Raw genomic sequence first — 20172 nt, 5'->3', positions numbered from 1 at the left:
TTTGGGTCACCTTGCTCTATAAGAAAAGCAGAATTTCTATTAAATGGTACATAATGGCATCTGTCATTAATTCAAAAAGTTTCAGTATATGAATAATGTATAAAAAGCCTACTTCTCCTTCAATTACTAAGTTTAACAGAAAGTCAGGGGAAACAGACAACCAAGCATTTGAAAATTAAATCTGAATCTTGATCTCTACATATTCTGACAATGTTTTATTGCCTATTGGATAAGAAATTAACAAGCACAAACAAAAAGCTTTACTATAAAAAGAAAAGCCTTTATCATCATTTTATAGGACAAGAGGATGTCAAGGGAAAATAGAATTCAATTTATAAACCTTTTACCTTGGAAAATAAATTGAGAACTTTCAAAAATATATTGAATATAAAGTGCTATGATGAAACTAATGGATACCAAAAGAAAAGCCTTTCATATTGTTAAAGTGACACTAAATGTAAAGAAGAGTGTATTTACCGATTGAAATGGTGCTATTTGCACATGAGGCAATAAAATGTGTCTCCTTTAATATATATAAATTGAAACATTTTAATATGAACAACACATTCAGCAAAGAAGTTGTTCTCTACAATGTTCTTCATTTAAACTGGTGGTGTTTTAGAACAAACTCTCTTTCATGTAAACATGCACACCTATATATACTTTTTCTTTATTTTATAACATGATGCATTTTATGTCTATATGCACCATCTAACAAGTTTGCTAGGAAGTAACAGCTGTAATTCTAAACTAAATTCTGGGTAAAATAGTCTTTAGTTGAATGAAATTCTAAAGTGATTGGGACCAAAACAATACGCCATAAAGCAGAGTGGCCAATATTACATAATTTTATCTTGAGATTATATGGTAAAATGTTAGTATTTCCAATTACTTGTTTTTGGAATACTTGTATTCTTTGAGAACCATGGGTAGGATGTAACAATTTGTGAATCTATTTTTATAAAAATTATTAAAAATCTGTTTTTTCCTCTATTTTCCTTTTTAAAAATTCTTAAATCAATTTCATCTAATTATTCTTGCTCTGTGTTATTCGTAAAGATAAAATGTAACAACTTAAGTGACCAATAATCTTTTATAATGTGTCTAATATATAAAATATTTTGTTACTTCTTGCTTATTAGAGAAATATCTGAAAATGCAAATTAACAAAAGGATATTAAAAAGTCTATAATTTTATTCATGGTCATTATTATAATTATAATTATAATTTTATAGGCTGGCAGTTGCAGCTCTGATTAGATCCTAGCCTGAGAACTTCCATATGCCTCAGGTGCAGCCCTGAAAAGCAAAAAAAAAAAAAAAAGGCTGCTAATTAGTGTTATTAATTCTTCCTAAAATAATAATCAATTCCTAAAAATAATAATCAAAAAAAGTATTGAGGATAAAAAATTTGATAAGCAAATAAAATTATGTACAAATATCAAAAATAAACATAAACATTGTTGCAAAACCACTCCATAAAGCTTAAAATAGTTATTAAATAGCATTTATATTTAACAAAATTGCTAGTTTTTATTTGTTTTATTCTGTCCAAAATATAGCATTAGTCAATCTTTCTCTTAACCTTATTGCCTCTGGCCAACTTCCTCTAATCCAAATAATTCTTCAGCCAATGAAGAATTGGCATTGACAATGACTGATATTATTAAATGAAGGTTGAGCATCAGCACTAAAAAAGATAATGGATAGAAGACTATATATATTCAAGAAAGATCTGGGAAAACATAGAGATAATCTAAAGGTGTAGCCAGTGTCCTGCATTGGTCTAAGCACTTTAAGAACAGAGTATCATTTAATTTTCTTATCTCTGATAGGCGGAAAGAACAAAAGCCATTCTCTAGATGCCATTCTTGAACCATGGAGGACTTGGTAAGTGGTCCCAAGTCACAGAGTTGGTGAGTGGAGTTGTAATCTTTGACACTAAGGCCCATGCAAGGATTTGCCAATAGACTTACCTAGATTGTACCTAGAGAAGTATGTCTTGGGCCAAAGATTATTCCCAGGCTCCTTGCTTCAGAGAGAGATGGCTCCTGCTAGGTTTCACTAGAAATTGCATTTTAATATTTTTCATTTTGTATACATACTATCAGAATCCAGTAGGAATTTCATTAACACAAGTCGCTTCATCTCTACATCTCTCTTACAGGACAAAGCAGACACAACCGCTGGCAGGAAATAAAATTGTTTACATCCTTGCCCTGGTCATGCTGCTCCATTAAATGACATGTTGAAAGAGAATTCAATATTTTAATTACACTTAATACTAATCAGATTCTTATAAAAATAGGTGATATTACACATTGTCATTGTGCTCTTTTCCTTTTCTCATTAGTTATCCCTAATTTATCCCAGTTATTAACATAACATAACATTAATATGCTCAGGAGGTGCCAGAAAAGATTATGTATCATGCCTTGATTCATTAAAGCCAGAGAAAGGGCTTCTTCATTTTTCAACTTTTTTAACAGGTAGTTCATTTTATAATCTTGAAAGATAAATTTTCTGCTGTTCAGAAGTTTCTATTAATACTTTTGCATTGAAAAATGGTATTTTTGACCATATCTATCTACAAGAGGGGAATTTAATGGATGTCTTTAACGTTCTTAAATTGCTGGTCTTTTCTAGTCTGGGATTGTTTTTTTTATATGGCTTTAGTACCTTCTTTCTGAAAAAGCTTATTTAAGAAATTTTACAGTTTTCTTATGTTTCTATTTTAAGAGAATTTCAAGATTTTTCCACTTCTCAGACATATAATAACTATTAGGAGATAACCTCACCAAATTTTGTGACTTTTTATCATATAGTATGGTAATAATAAAAAACAATCCCAAATATGCCCCCTTTAAAAATATTCTTTTTAAAACTGTTCTCTGAATAAATCAATACTATACTACCTGAAAGCTGAAATTCTCTTAGCTGTGCTGTTAGGCTTTGTTTCTCACACCTCACACCTGTAAATATATTTTTTTTCTTGAATTTTCTATGGCTTCCAGAAAGGGAACTAACAAGCCATTGATAATTATTGACAAATAAAATATATACAAAAATACTCATAAGCAGTGTTAAGATAATACTACTTATTTAAAACATTAATATGTTTCATAAATATCAATGTGATCATTGCTTAAAAGAAAACTACCTCATTTAAATTATGCAAATTGAAAAAGTTATATGATTGCTTCTCATTGGGATAATATTTTAATGAAAATAGCACAATAAAGTGTATTTCAAAGAAACAATTTATGTAGTCATTACGTGGTAACTGTTCTTATATTAAATTTCAGCTTTTTATAATTATTCTTTTTTTAATAATGATTTTTATTTTTTCCATTATAGCTGGTTTATGGTATTCTATCAAATTTCTACAGTACAGCAAGGTGACCCAGTCACACATACATGCATACATTTTTTTTCTCACATAATCATGCTCCATCATAAGTAACTAGATATAGTTCTTCTACTATTACTATAAGAAGAAAAATTAGTATTCTATGGCAATGCTAAAAGTTATTTCTGGAAATATAAGCCCACTGTTTGGTTTCAAAGGCAATGAAAAATACCTGAGCATTCAATAGAAATGTGTTTTTCATAACATATGCACTATGCATGCTAAATTAAGTACATTTTAAGCCTAAGATTATGATTATCTTATAGGTGAAAAGAACTACTCATATAAAATAATAATAACAGTGAATGTTTATTGAGAGATTTCAGGGAACCAGCCACTGAATTCAGTGTTTTCTGTGTATTTTTAAACATATGACTAAGACATTTGTTAGATAGTATTTCCATCATTTGCAGACCCAGTGCCTACAGAAATTAAGAAATTTGTTCAAGGTTATACAGCCTACTAGTAGTTAAAGGATAAAAATCCAAGTTTGCTTTCTTTGCTATATTTTTGGAAAAGATACAGATTTAAATATCAAAACTTTATTTTTATGGCCTTTCTATTTTGTATCCATTAACTTGATATTTAATAATCTTGGGGTTTAGTGTATTCATAACACTTGATTAAATTTTAATCAATATCAACTGAAAGGATAAGCTCCCTAGTTCCCTTAGTCTTTCCTGCCATGACACAAGGAGCAGAGGCATTCCTATCCTACTCATTTCCTCTACAAATGGGCCTTTTTTTGCATCTTTAGTCTCAATCTCATCCCACTGTCTCATTTTAGCTCTAATCCAGAAACGCAAACCCACAAAACGCTCCTCCATCAAAAGTGGTTGTCTCAGTATCACCTGGCCTTGCCCTATTTAGAGGTACTTAACTCTGCAGTGAGTATATTCTGAGCTCACCCCCAGGGCTTTCTAGGTCTGGAAGGCATGCTATGCTTTTCCTGTGATCCCTGTTCTCTGCTAAGTGCCTCCATCCTTCTGCCACCTGGTTCTTCTCAGACTTCAGTTTGGATTCCTGGTCAGTGGCCTATATTATAACAGCAGGAAGGCCTTTGTCTGGGCTCCCGTGTCTTGCAAAGACTTAATCTGTTTCTGACCTGTGCGCATGATTACAAAATTTTCAGGTGCAAATCTCATCTCTCTGCTTTCAACCGTGGATTCTGAAACCAAGAAGCAGCTAATCCCATGAGCTTGTTGATACCAATTTGTATTCTCTCTACAACCCATTCTTCCAGATTCAAGCTACCGTACTTGATTACTGGCATTTCTAGGTCACTGCCACCAAAAATCTATCTTCCCAAAACATGCTGTGTTGCAAGAAATCATAAGAAAACTATGTGGTGTTGTTTCACTAAGAATTAAGAGTAGATAATTAATACTAACTACACAGAGAAATAAAAAGAAAAAAAATAAACTCCCTTTTGGTTGGGATTATTTTGTATCTTCCAAGAAAAATGGCTTGAATTGTCAGAAAGTCGAACAACTTTCTTCCTTTTGTTTTTATGAATTTAGAGCTTTTTAAACATTTAAAATTTTTATTTTTATTTTTCAAACTATATCTCTATATGTAATCAGCATCTAGATCAAGAAATAGAGCAATATCAGTCTCCTCCTAAGAATAACAACTTTTCTGATTAGATTGGTTTTTCCTCTTTTTGAACTTTGTGTAAATGGATTTAAAGAAGTTTTTATTGTTTTGTCTGAATTCATTTGCTCACATATATTAATGTATATACTGTTACTGGATATTGAGGTTGTTTTCAGCTTTTTGATACTATGAACAGTTAACATATCTACAAATGGTGGATTTTTTGGTACATATTTTTTTTGAGCATATGTATGCATTTCTGTTTGGTAAAGATTGAGGAGTAGAAATTATGAATCAGGGAATGAGCATGTGTTCACACCTAATAGACAATATCAAACTATTGTCCAAAATGTACTAATTTATACCCTATCAGCACTGAGAACTTCAATTGTTTTGAAATCTAGTTTTGTCTTTTTTATTTTATTTATCCTGATGAACATGTGATGATTTCTTATGGTTTATTTTGTAATTCCCTAGTCGTTAATAAAGTTGAATGCCTCTTTATATATTTTTGGCAAATTTTATATCTTTCTGCAGTGTCTATTACAGTCTTATTCCTAACTTTTCATTTTGAGCTCGTTTTGCTTTGTTCTCACTCATAAGTTTGTTGGAGTTCGTTATGTACTCTGATTAATAATCTTTGATATTGGCTTGTAGCATATTTTAGGGTCTATTGACTTCAGGTGGTAATAAAGTCTTTCAAATTACTACGAACCTCCTTGACTTTGTCTTTTTATGGATTACTGGGATTGTAAGAGGCCATGACTAATGCAGGAAAAAAAAACTGTGAACAAATAAAATGAGGCACTATAAAAAAGAGATGTAAGTTTACAAAATCTAGTGTAGCAAACACATAAAGTTTCAGGATCTACTTTATGAGAATCTCTAGAGTTTTATTATTCCAATTCATTAGAATGTATTTTTGTGAATCCAGACATTTCTGTGCCTGTTTTTGAAAACATTTTTTAAAAGTGTCTTTGTAATTCTCAGATATACAGTGACTTATGAATTAACCAATGTAAACTATATTCCCTTTATGTGCACAGTCTTGCTCCAGGCCTGCTGGTTTTCATTAATGCAAATTAATTAGAGCTACTAGGGAGAGTCATCCATTCTTTACGACTTATTTGGAACTAAACTGTAATTCGTTTTCAGGAAATCCAGCATTTTATTTTTCTTATTGGCATTATTAATATGATATTTCAAAATTAAAGTTCATTTAGAGTAGTATAAATAAAAACCCTTTAAAAAGTTCATTTGTATCATTTTTGTCTTAGACTGGTATTAGAGGTCTCCTTGGTCAGGTCAGTACAACACAAGGTTAAATGGAGGTTTAAGAAATTTCAGAACAATTTCAGACAGAGGCCATTCTTGTGTGCCTGAATTATCATTGGAATTGTTGCTGCTGTTGTTTTTTTGGGTTGATGTCTTTATTTTCTTTAATAATGATTTTTATTTTTTCCATTATAGCTGGTTTGCAGTGTTCTGTCAATTCTCCACAAGGTGACCCAGTCACACATACAGGTATACATTCTTTTTTCTCACATTATCATGCTCCATCATAAGTGACTAGATATAGTTCTCAGTGTTATACAGCAGGATCTCATTGCTTATCCATTCCAAAAGCAATAGTTTGCATCCATTAACCCCAGATTCCCAATCCGCCCCACTCCTTCCCCTTTCCCCTTGGCAACCACAAATCTCTTCTCCACATCCATGATTTTCTTTTCTGTGGAAAGGTTCATTTGTGCCATATATTAGATTCAAGATATAAGTGCTATCATATGGTATTTGTCTTTCTCTTTCTGACTGACTTCACTCGGTATGAGAGTCTCTAGTTCCATCCATGTTGCTGCAAATGGCATTATTTTGTTCTCTTTCATGGCTGAGTAGTATTCCATTGTGTATATATGCTACATCCTCCTAATCCAGTCATCCGTTGATGGACATCTGGGTTGTTTCCATGTCTTGGCTATTGTGAATAGAGCTGCAATGAACATGCAGATGCATGTGTCTTTTTTAAGGAAAGTTTTGTCTGGATGTATGACCAAGAGTGGGATTGCTGGGTCACATGGTAGTTCTACATACAGTTTCCTAAGGTACCTCCATACTGTTTTCCATAGTGGTTTTACCAATTTACATTCACACCAACAATGCTACACACTCTCTTCAGCATTTGTTATTTGTGGACTTATTAGAATGATGGCTATTTTGACTGGTGTGAGGTGGTACTTCATGGTACTTTGATTTGCATTTCTCTAATAATCAGTGATGTTGAGCATTTTTTCATGTGCTTGTTGGCCATAAGTATGATGATATCTTCTTTGGAGGAATGTCTCTTTAGGCCTTTTGCCCATTTTTCCATTGGGTTGTTGGCTTTTTTGCTGTTGAGTTGAATAAGTTGCTTGTATATTTTAGAGATTAAGCCCTTGTCAGTTGCATCGTTTGAAACTATTTTTTCCCATTCTGTAAGTTGTCTTTTTTTTTTTTTATGGTTTCCTTTGCTGTGCAAACTTGTCAATTTGATTAGGTCCCATTGGTTTATTTTTGCTTTGATTTCTGTTGCTTTGGGAGACTGACCTGAGAAAATATTCATAAGGTTGATGTCAGAGAATGTTTTGCCTCTATTCTCTTCCAGGAATTTGATGGTGTCTTGTCTTATAGCTAAATCCTTAAGCCATTTTGAGTTCATTTTTGTGCATGGTATGAGGGTGTGTTCCAATTTCATTGATTTACATGTAGCTGTCCAGTTTTCCCAGCACCAATTACTGAAAAGAGTGTCTTTTTCCCATTTTATGTTCTTGCCTCCTTTGTCAAAGATTAATTGACCATAGGTGTCTGGGTTTATTTCCAGATTCTGTTCCATTGGTCTGTCTGTCTGTTTTGGTACCATTATCACACTATCTTTTTGTTTTGTTTTGTTTTTGTGTTGTTTTGTCTTTTTTGCCATTTCTTGGGCTGCTCCTGAGGCATATGGAGGTTCCCAGGCTAGGGGTCTAAGTGGAGTTGTAGCTGCTGGCCTACACCAGAACCACAGCAATGTGGGATCCGAGCCGCCTCTGTGACCTACACCACACCTCACAGCAATGCCGGATCCTTAACCCACTGAGCACAGCCAAGGATTGAACCCGCAACTTCATGGTTCCTAGTCGGATTCGTTAACCACTGAGCCAAGATGGGAACTCCCCTACCACACTATCTTGATTACTGTGGCTTTGTAATATTGCCTGAAGTCTGGGAGAGTTATGCCTCCTGCTTGGTTTTTCTTCCTCAGAATTGCTTTTTCTGGGTGTTTTGTGGTTCCATATAAATTTTTGGATTGTTTGCTTTAGTTCTGTGAAAAATGTCTTGGGTAATTTGATAGGGATTGCATTAAATCTGTGGATTGCTTTGGGTAATATGGCCATTTTTATGATATTAATTTTTCCAACCCAGGAACATGGAATATCTTTCCATTTCTTTACATCTTCTTTAATTTCCTTGATTAATGTTTTATAGTTCTCAGCATATAAGTCTTTCATCTCCTTGGTCAGGTGTATTCCCAGGTATTTGACTTTTCGGGGTGCAATTTTAAAAGGTATTGTATTTTTGTATTCCTTTTCTAATATTTTATTGTTAGTATACAGAAATGCAACTGATTTCTGAATATTAATCTTATATCCTGCTACTTTTCTGAATTTGTTGATCAGTTGGAGTAGTTTTTGAGTTAAGTCCTTAGAGTTTTCTATATATAATGTCATGTCATCTGCACACAGTGACAGTTTTACCTCTTCTCTTCTGATTTGAATGCCTTTTATTTCTTTTGTTTGTCTGATTGCTGTGGCTAGGACTTCCAATACTATGTTGACTAACAGTGGTGAGAATGGGCATCCTTTTCTTGTTCCAGATTTTAGTGGGAAGGCTTTCAGCTTTACTCCCTTGAGTATTATATTTGCTGTGGGTTTGTCATAAATGGCTTTTATTAGGTTAAGGTATGTTCCCTCTATACACATTTTGGTGAGAGTTTTGATCAAGAATGGATGTTGGACTTTGTCAGATGATTTTTTTCTGCATCTATTGACATGATTATGTAGTTTTTGACTTTTCTTTTGTTAATATTGTGTATGTTGATTGATTTGTGTATGTTGAACCATCCTTGTGAACCTGGGATAGATTGCACTTGGTCGTAGTGTATGATCTTTTTATATGTTGTTGGATTCAGATGGCTAAACTTTTGTTGAGGAATTTTGCGTCTATATTCATCAAAGATATTGGCCTACAGTTTTCTTTTTTGGTGGTATCTTTGTCTGGTTATGGTATTAGGGTGATGATGGCATCACAGAATTTCTTTGGGAGTGTTCCTTCTTCAACCTTTTCGAAAAGTTTAAGGAGGATGGGTATAAGTTCCTCTTTGTATGTTTGGTAGAATTCACCTATGATGCCATCTGATCCGGGACTTTTACTTGTAGCAAGTGTTTTTATGACATATTCAATATCCTTTCTAGTGATTGGTTTGTTCAGTTGATCTATTTCTTCTTGATTCAGTTTTGGCAGGCTGTAAGTCTCTAGAAAGTTGTTCATTTCTTCTAGGTTGTCAAATTTGTTGGCATACAATTGTACATAGTATTCTTTTGTGGTTTTTTGTATTTCCACAGTATCCATTGTGATTTTTCCTTTTTAATTTCTTATTTTGTTTATTTGGGTTTTTTGTCTCCTATTCTTCATAAGTCTGGCCAGAGGTTTGTCTATTTTGTCTACCTTTTCAAAGAACCAGCTCTTTGTTTATTTCTTCCATTGTTTTTTGAATGTCTATTTTATTGATTTCCTCTTTGATCTTTGTGATTTCCTTTCTTCTGCTGACTTCAGATTTTGTTTATTCTTCTTTTTCTAATTCATTTAGATGGTGGGTTAAGTTGTTGATTTGAGATTTTTCTTCTTTTGTGAGGAAGGCCTGTATTGCTATGAATTTCCCTCTGAGCACTGTTTTTACAGTATTCCAGAGATTTTGAATGGTTGTGTCTTCATTATCATTTGTCTCGAGGTATTTTTTAATTTCCTTCTTGATTTCCCCATTGACCCATTGGTTTTTTAGTAGCATGTTTTTTAGTCTCCATGTAGCCAGTTTTTTTCTCATTTCTTTTCCTGTGGGTGATTTCTAGTTTCATGCCATTGTAGTCAGAGACGATACTTGAAATAATTTCTATACTCTTAAATTTGTTGAGGTTAGCTTTGTGTCCAAGTATGTGATCAATCCTTGAGAATGTTCCATGTGCACTTGAGAAGAATGTGTATTCTGATTTTTTTGGATGTAATGTCCTGAAAATGTTAAGTCTAAATTTTCTATTGTGTCCTTTAGGATCTCTGTTGCCTTACTGATTTTCTGTCTAGAGGATCTGTCCATTGATGTGAATGGGGCGTTAAAGTTTCCTACTATGATTGTATTCCTATCAATTTCTCCTTTCATGTCTGTTAATATTTGCTATAGGTATCTGGGTGCTCCTATATTAGGGGCATGTTTTTGGAATTGTGTTTGCAATTCAGTCCTCACTTTCAGAATGTTGATATTTTAAAACTGAGTGTCAATATCCCTGCCAGGTGGTAGAAGATATGGTCATTTAAATATAATATAGAAATGTATACATAATCATCACTCTTCAACAATGTATAAAAATCTCCTACAAGAAAATGCTATCTTGACTCAAAAGATAACATTCCGTATCTATACATTTGATGTTTAGACATTTAATCATCTGAAAGGCATGCAGTCATTACATAAATCTCACTAGAATATGATCAGATTTTCAAATTTTCAGATATGAGGCACCAACGAGTTTGGGGAAAGCAAAATGATCTGGCCATTCATCCAATAAACTGCTTTCTCTTCATGTACATGTCTGATGACTTGTAACCCATAAAAAGTCCTTAAACTCTCTTCTTTTAAGGAAATTTTCAGCTAAGAGAGCTGTTTTTCTCTACTTTTAAGGACCCCATTTTTTCCTATTCCTCAATCATTTATAGCCTGGACAAAATAGTCCCGTTACTATTTTAAACAATAAGAAAATGAAGTAATTTTTAAGTTATATTCAAAACAACAAATGTAAAATGAGCTACTACTATGTAAATAAGATGATTTCTGATCTCTTCTGGACAATAAAAAGACTGACTTTTGCAGAGAAAGGGAAAAGAAAGAATAACATATATATATGCAGAATTATTTTATCTGGAAACTCCATTTGTGGCCACAAAGATAGATGTAGTCTTGCCCATTTATACTAATATCAATCAAACTATAATTTTGTACTTGTTTAAGCTAAAAGGATAAATGCTATGCATCAGAAACTGGTGATGGTACTTCATATCTCTCAACTTGTGTGCGGGAAAATACAGCTTAGAATGTATAGACTTTTGGAAACAGAGTGGTTAGCAATTATTTCCATATACCCAGCACAATTCCAAAATAGACATGAGGTCTTTTCTAAAAACACATAAGACACAATAATGTAAAAACAGTTCAAGGTAAAGACGACAAAGACTAAAAGTGGTTTATCTCAAGGAAACCAGATAGAAAGTGAGACTACCACATGAGTTTTGCATGTATCTTCTAAAATTGCTAATGGTGATTTCAATATTTGACTATGAGGCTCCAGCAATAAACCAAAAGGAAAATATTATTAACTAAAACATAATCTGTGATCATATAACAAAAATACACCAATTGTTACGAAAAAAAAATTTTCTTGACATTTGGTTTCTCCAGAGGGGTAAAAATCAATGGAAAAATATGATAGATGTATAATGTTCATAAATATATTTCACAAAATATAATTTGACAAGAAGGGAAAGTCCCAGAGAAATTAATAAGTTCTATTACTCTCAGCATTATCAGATCTAAGAGAGTTTAATTTAAAGTGTATCTTACTTATCTGAAAATTGATCATTCATTCAAGTGTTCCATGGAAAGTTTTGATTAAATATGTTAAATGGCATAGCTACATGTAAAAAAAAATAAAATTTCAAATATAGATTTAATATGTTAAGTACACTGTATCTACAATGTTATTAAGTTTGTAAGGAAGCATGCTAACTACTTAGCTGAAATTTGAATTCTAGTAGAAAAAACAGACATGTAGATACATGATAACAATATAATGTGTTTAACTAATAAATTGTGCATATAGTATTCAGTCATAGGACCTATGTGCATTCACTTTGTTCAATCCATATGAGGTTAGATGGTATGCCAATCATGAAGGAAACCAATGGTTAATACGATTTCCTAAGAAACACCACTCTCTTGAAACAACGAGTAGTGTCTGTATAAAGCTGGATTTCCTATAATTGGCTAAGGGGACTCAGAATTACTATTTTGTGGGAGCTTAACTGAGAGTGATGTTTGTTTACAACTAGGGAGAAAACTGTCATAAAATAATCCACTATTTTCAAATGATATAAATAAAAACTAACTATAAATGGTACTTTGGATTTCAGAAGTAAGTAATCTAGAGTACTTGACCTTTAAATGTAGTTCTTAAATGTAAAAATTCTCTTAGAGCACTTGACTTTTAGTCCCCATGCCATTATTCTCCTATGGTACATAACATACAATCAGAAACAGTTAAAGATGTTAAAGGACACCTAGTTCTACAGCAATCTTTGCACAAGAGAAAACAGCTATGGCCCAGAGTGATGAAGTGTCATGTTCCATGGAGAGTAAAGAGTAGATCTGGGACTGAATCCAAAGTGGTTTGACTTCAGCCCAGCATTCTTCCACATGGAAGGTAGCAGAGCACTGTCTCCAGACCAGAGGCCCTGGCATGAATTCTGACTTCATTACTGACTGGCTGTATACATTGGGCAGTTACACATTTTTTCTGTGACTCAATGTTCTTACCTGTAAATTAGAATAATAATTGTAGCTACCTCATGGGCTTTCTGAAGGGAATGCATTAATTCCTGACAAGTGTCTAGAATACCTAGCACAGTGTAAACACAAGGTCAGGGTTTGCTATTATATCGCTTCTTATGTGATCTGGGCATGAGTCTGGACTAGTAAAAGATGCTACACTGGGGAAGCACACACTAAACTCTCATGGATGTGCTGGAATTGTTTTCCACCAGACTTACAAGAGCAGGCATAAAACCAGGGACCAGGAGCCCTTAGAAGCCCCTATCTCTGTCTAGAAGTGAAATATGTTGCTTTCTGTATTGTTAACCTTGCGTATTTCTCTACTTTGTGCCACCAAAAAATTTTCATCCTCTCGCTATGGCTGAGGGTTTTTTTTTCCTCAACAGTATCATTCTGCTAAACCTCTTGCCACCATTTCATATTATTTAGACAACGTAAGAAAGAATTAGAGATCTGAGAGTGATAACGCACCCTTTCTTGATGCTTTTTCAAATATTACTTTCTTTTAGTCTATCAGTTTCTTAAATCTGGCTTCTTTAATAACTCAAAGATGCAATATTCATAGTCTTTTTGACTTTCAGTGGATAAGTCAACATTTCAATTCAATTTTTCTGACACTGAGGTTTTCATAGCTGCAACTTGTCAAGAGATGGATTAATTCTTATTGTATTAACTTCTAGAAAACATCTTCATACTTCAGAGATTTTTAAATTAATCTTGATCATATTTAACCTGTACCTATATTTGCATTAAATTAGTCTATCGGTTGTAGTTAAAAAGATATGCAATAAATTAGAGAAATTAGTGAAAAAATTGAAAAGTGTTTCTAAAACCAGATCTGACTTATTTTAATAGAGGGGATAGTAATTCACAGAGGCCATCTCAATTTGAAAAGCAATTAGTTGCCTTGTTAATTATCTCCTATTTTTCATAGAAACATAATATGTTCTGTTATTTTTTTTGCCAATATTGTATGTCTGCCAAGATTCTACTCCTCACGTCTCATGGGAAGCAATGTGATGCAGAGATTACAAGAAAAGCCCATGAATCAAGCTAAACCTAACTTTGAATTCTGACTTCATTGGTTATTGGCTAAGTAATACTAGTAAAGTTATTCAACATTACTAATCTTCAGTCTTTCCAACAATAAAATAAAGAGTAATTGTACCTACATTACAGGTAGGTATATTTATTTGTTTTATTTGTTTGCTTATTTATTTATTTAAAAAAATTCTGTAGGTTAAAATAAGTAAAGGGGTTTCCACAGTTCCCAGAAAAATAATAAAGACAGATAAATGGCAGCTATTATTATTGAGTGATATTCAAAGACTGGTATTTCTCAATGGCTCAAGAGGAAAAAAAAATAGTTAATACTTTTTTTACGTTAGGTCTAGGCTAATCTTTCTTACTTCACACAGAAAATTTTGAGTAATATGACCACTCTTCATGATTTTTTTTTCTTTTTAGGGACACACCTGCAGCATATGGAGGTTCCCAGGCTAGGGACTGAGTAAGAGCTGTAGCTTCTGGCCTATGTCACAGCCACAGAAACACAAGGATCTGAGCCCCATCTGTGACCTATTACCACAGCCTCAGGATATACAAAAGGGATGCTAGGAATCTCATACACATGGAGTCATACAATATTTGTTCTTCTGTATTGGGCTTATTTTGCTTTGCATAATATTTTCAAGGCTTATTTGTTGGGTAGAATTGCTACAATTTCCTTCCTTTTTTAAGACCAAGTAATATTTCAACACCACATTTTATTCATCTGCTAGTGATCATATGGATTGTTTCCAACTTTAAGCTATTGTGAGTAATGCTGCTATAAACACTGATGTACAAATACACGTTTGAATCCCTGATTTCAATTCTTTGAAGGTGTATGTTAAGTGTAATACTTTTAGTTGACATTAATTCTTATATTAAAGAATGAACAGAAAAATTACAATTTGATTTCCTTCTCTCTCCATGCAATTAAAATGACTGATCAGTGTGGTTATTGTAAATCAATTTGGTAGAATCATTTGTGGCAGAGGTATCAGCATTAAGCCACAATAAATGTAGCAGATAGTCTCAAATCAACTCTTTTGTTCTATGTCCCTTTGACACAATCCAAGAATTGCTTTAACATGATATAAACATTCAAAGTATTGAGCCAGAATCCAAATCTCTACATGTGTGTATAAAGATACACTTTAATTGCTTGTAGTATTTTTTTTTTGTCTAGTTTATTAGAACCTTAACTCTATAACGGCAGAGGGTGTTTTGTCTCTGTATTTTCACTAGGTATACAATATATTTTTCCTTTAAAAAAGAACTTTAAATAGATCTTAAGCATAAGAGTATGCTATTTCAGAGCATATAAATATATGACTTTCTTTTATAATCATTTATACTGGGTAATTAATTTCAATAATGCTCTCTCTGTGTTGCATTTCTTCTAACAGATTTTTAGTAATGCCCTTCATCTACTATCCTAATTTTAAAATGGTAAGCATAGTTTTATTCATTGATATCTTAGTTTCATCTTTCATAGTCAACCCTATAGTATGTTCCCTCTTCCCCTTCCTACATACAACACAATTTTTAAAAAAATTAACATTTATCTTTATGCATTTCATGATACACTAAAAATTAAATTGCATGTATGATGTATAAAATCTAACATTACCCCGATATTTCATAGTAAGTGGTAAGTGGTATAAATCCTCTTTCACAAACGAAGGCTGCTTCTCTATTTTTAAAATCACCTTTCTGCCAAGATCAGGGCTTGGCTGGCCCTGATCCAGGGCTATTTCCATAACATTTTTTTGCTGCTCTAAGTATGAATTGAGAACTGCTTAACTCACTTTCACTCCGATTAAATTTGGAAAGGAGAAGCTTCCCATCCTCAAGGCTAAAGGCAGCATTTGGAAACATTCAACCCTGAAGATTTATTACTCCTGTCGCCTCTTAAGGTCCCTGTCGCCTATCAGGGTTGTACACTGTGCTGTTTCTTCTAGGTTTTGGCTTTGTGTTTCCTCTACTTATACTATCCTTCTCTTTAAGTTTCACTTAGAAAGTCTAATTAATCTTCAGTGCCATTCGAATTCTTCCTCCCCCAGGAAACCTTTTATGTCCTTTCACCAATGGGAATGTCTCCTTCCCATGAACCCACATAACAATTCTGCTTTCCAAACTCAATTGATCATTACAGCATATACTCACATCAATACATTGCTATTTTTTTTCTCACATTTTCTCTGTATTTTTCTTTTCCCTTAAGTAGAATATTACCTTGTATAAAATTGTTTTCCTGAAAAGAACCCTTCTCTTAGCCTGAATAACCCACTAATAGATTGAGGAAAAGAAAGTTCAACAGAATTCTTGGTAGTCCTGGAGAAAAAATCAGTCCCATCCTTGTGTCCATCATCCAAAGAAGCACATGGGTTTTCTCCAAGGTGTCTCTCACCACCTGGATTTTTTTTCCCAGGAAGATTTTCACATACCCACTTTATCTTTACTTTCACTACCAACTTTTCACCAGGATTCCTTGCAACTCGTAGTGCATTATCAGCAATTTCCAGTAAATATTCAACCTTTCCTCTGAATACTACCATTACTTTTCGGTTCCTCCTGCCCTGTACCTGTGCCCTCCATATGATACTGCTTTCTAAGGCTGCCTCAAAAAGTGGCTCCATATATGACCTGGCACAACGCCTAGAGGGAGATAGGTATCAGATATCCTTCCATCTCTGCATCACTGTTTCTAGAACATTATTCCATCCCATTTGCCACTTTTGCCCAATTCTTCTGAAGTAAATGGCATTATCAGATAATATCACCCATTAAATTCTCTTACTGCTGTCACCAAGTTTTCTTGAATAATCTCCTATATTAATGGAGTATTTTAGTATTTAGCTTATTTTTTTCTCTGTGACAATATACTTCTCCTAGCATAAGTACTCATGTAAAAATCCACAAGCATTATTCTATTTGCTGCAGCCTTTGACAGTTGATCACTCCCTTTTATCAGTCTGGATCTTACAAGGCTCAGTGACTCTACATTTCCTAATATTCCTGCTACCTCTTGGCAGCAATTTCTCAGCATCATTTGATGAATCTTCTTCCTGATCTCTAAGTGTTGAGTTCTCAAGGCTTAGTCATTTTTATCTACACCCATTTTCTTGATATCACAATTTCATCTTGGGCCCATTTTTTTTTTCCTGAATCTAAATCAGCATCTTCAATTGTATTGCCAAGAACTATGCTAGCATATTGAAAAAGCCTCACAAACATAAAATTTACAAAAAATGAACTCTTGATTTCAGCAGCATCATACTTGAGGGAGCTATGGGGACCTGTTTAGAACAAAACACTGAGAGTCATCCTTGATTTCCTCTAATGCCCCACATATAACCCATTAGCAAATCCTTTTGGCTTTCTTTACACTGCTTTCTCAGCATCCCTCTATTCTACCACCATGGCTCAAGCCACTACCAAATTTTGCCTGGATTAGGGATGTGTCAGGCTGGGTTTCTCCTCTTATCTGAAAACATTGTGTACCTACTCCCAGTCTCCACTCTGCACAACATCCACAAATATGCTTTTCTATTGGATTATGTCATACTTCCAGACAAAACCATTCAAAAACTTCCTTTCTAATCACATCTAGAATAAGTCGCATACCCTAGCCCTGGGCTGCATTTCCAATCGCATCCTCAACCTATCTTTTTCAGTCACACTGACCTCTAAGTTCCCTCCAGAATTAAAGCCTTTATATCAAAATGCCCAGAAAGCTCCTTTCCTAGGGATACACAAGTTTTGCTCTTGACCACATAACTTTGCATTAATAGCTATTTTTTCCCTTGATCTACAGTTTGTTTCTTCTACTACTTTGTATTACTAGTATGGGGAGTTTAAGGGTTTTTTGTTTGTCTGTTTGTTTGTTTATTTTGAAAAATATTGCTCTATGTCCAACTGCTAGAACATGCAAATTATAAACACTCAAAAATTATTTCCTGACTAAATGAATGAACTGGATCAATCATTAATGGAACTAAAATGTAATATAAGATAAAAATCAACTACAAAGGACTATTACTTGTAAATCATAATGCAAATTGGATATAATATGAGTAGCTTAAATTCGTAGAACAAATTTACTTAGATGATTCAAGTCAGCAGTCAGAATTTGGAGCAGTGGAAGAGATATTTTCTAAGTACGACACACATGCTTCATTTGCTTGGTCTTTTTTTTTCTTTTTCTTACTTAGGTGGTTTAAGGTGGTAAAATAATGTGTAAGAAGAACTCAATCATGGTGCTTTTTGATAATAGAGAAAGAAAGGCAACTACTTGAACAAAACTAGAAGAATCAGCTGGGTTTTCTGTGGGATATTTGGGTTTTATGAGTGCATGTTAGTAACTATTTAAAATTGATTATTAAAATATTTTAAGAAAAGTAACTAATAGTCTAAAATCCTATGGCCTATGAAAATTCCTCCATGCAATGTAATATTTACAAATTTATTTCTTAGTTTCTTTATTCAAACTTTATATACTGCTAACTACTGAAGAAATCTTAGAACATATTTGATAATTAAAGAAAAATTAAAAATTATCAACTTTAGTCTTGGATATTGTGTTTTTAAATTCTAACTAGGTTAGCAAAATATCTCTTAATATCAAAGTTTTAAAAAATTTTTTGAAATTTTACTAAAATACTAATGTTAGTGTTTTTTAACATTGATTTAATTAACATTTTGAATTTTAAAGATTATTGCAGAAAAAAAGAATTAAAAACATATTACATTATTTCTTCAATTAAAAAATGGTAATTTTATATCTGATACAAGAAACTCCATTCTGATAATTTTTGAAGTTATTGTAAATTAGACCTTAATATTAAAGGCATAAAAATATAGGAAAACATATATTTTAATATCTTATTCAATATGAAAACATCATAAATAATTCATTCCTATTTTTATAGTAAAAGCAAAGCACAAAAACTTGCTTAGTATTTACCTCATGATTAATCTGTATTTAGATTGGCTAATTAAACTCATATATCTGTAATTTTCATACTTTTGTTTAAACAATATGAATAAATGCTCAGTTAATATAAATTACATGGTTATAGTTTGCCTACAAAATATGAATTCTTTGCTTTTACTTTACTTTTGTATCTTAATAAATGTTCTCATACCTTAACTCTGAGCACAGAAGCAAACATTCTTGCATCTTCAGATACACCTCCAATGTAGAATTTTTTCTGAAAAACTGGGGGATGATCATTTTCATCCTGAATCTCAATATACACTTTAGCTGTATTGCCTGGAAGATAAGAAATAATATAATTTTATTGGTGATTATTCATTAGAGAAAGATACCTGGAGTAAATACTTACTGTATATTTTTTTGAACAATGAAAATAACTTCAATAAGAAATCATTCCTAACTGGCATGGCTAGTACCCTATAGTCAGAGAAGACATTGTTAATGATGTTTCTGGCATTATAATGCTAAGTTGTTGCTATTCCTTTTAATTATAATGTCTTGTTAATTCATTTTACTTGATTTAATAGGCACTAAAATATCATGTTCTGTTAATTTCAGTAAAACAACTCAATTATTCATATTCACTAATGCTTTATACACATTACCAATTACACCAAATTGATATAAATATGTAAAAATTTTATGAAATAGTAAAGTCTTCCATAAATTTTAAAAACATATTTTTATTCTTAAGTATGAAACTAGCAATTATATTCTCTTAGCTTAAAATGTGTATGTATGTATGTGTATACACACACACACACACACACACACACACGCTTTTTTTTTGGTCTTTTTTTGTCTTTTCATCCATGGCATGTGGAGGTTCCCAGGCTAGGGGTCAAATCAGAGCTGTAGCCGCTGTCCTATGACACAGCCACAGCAACGTGGGAATCTGAGCCACATCTGCAACCTACACCTCAGCTCAAGGCAACGCAGATCCTTAACCCACTGAGTGAGGCCAGGATCGAATCTGCCACCTCATGGTTCCTAGTCAGATTCCTTTCTGCTGAACCATGACGGGAACTCTGCACACACGTATTTGTTAAAATTAAAAGTAAACAATGGTTGGGTGATGTGCTTATTTCCACAAAAGGAAAACAAATTTCATCATGCATTAGAGGATGTCTATAATTCATTAAAAAGGACACAGCTGGAGAGATAATTATTGTATGACTTATAAATTCTGGATTTTCTAATTTAAGCCACACTGAATATACCATAAACAATACATTT

At 33.0% G+C, this 20172-nt stretch overlaps 1 protein-coding gene across 7 annotated transcripts in view; it reads right to left on the bottom strand.

The window, feature by feature from the left end:
• PCDH15 (protocadherin related 15) overlaps nt 1–20172 on the bottom strand; it is a 734454-nt gene that overhangs the window by 68756 nt on the left and 645526 nt on the right. For all 7 annotated transcript variants that reach the window (XM_047760762.1, XM_047760764.1, XM_047760769.1 and 4 more), the window contains one exon: nt 19085–19212. In XM_047760762.1, the coding sequence (XP_047616718.1) occupies nt 19085–19212 (128 nt within the window). The remainder of the gene's footprint in view (nt 1–19084; nt 19213–20172) is intronic.

This window comes from Phacochoerus africanus, chromosome 15 (genome assembly GCF_016906955.1).
Source record: "Phacochoerus africanus isolate WHEZ1 chromosome 15, ROS_Pafr_v1, whole genome shotgun sequence".
In the NCBI taxonomy this organism is placed as follows: domain Eukaryota; kingdom Metazoa; phylum Chordata; class Mammalia; order Artiodactyla; family Suidae; genus Phacochoerus; species Phacochoerus africanus.
The sequence above is the reverse complement of the archived record's forward strand: the minus strand, read 5'-3'. Positions and strand labels throughout refer to the sequence as shown.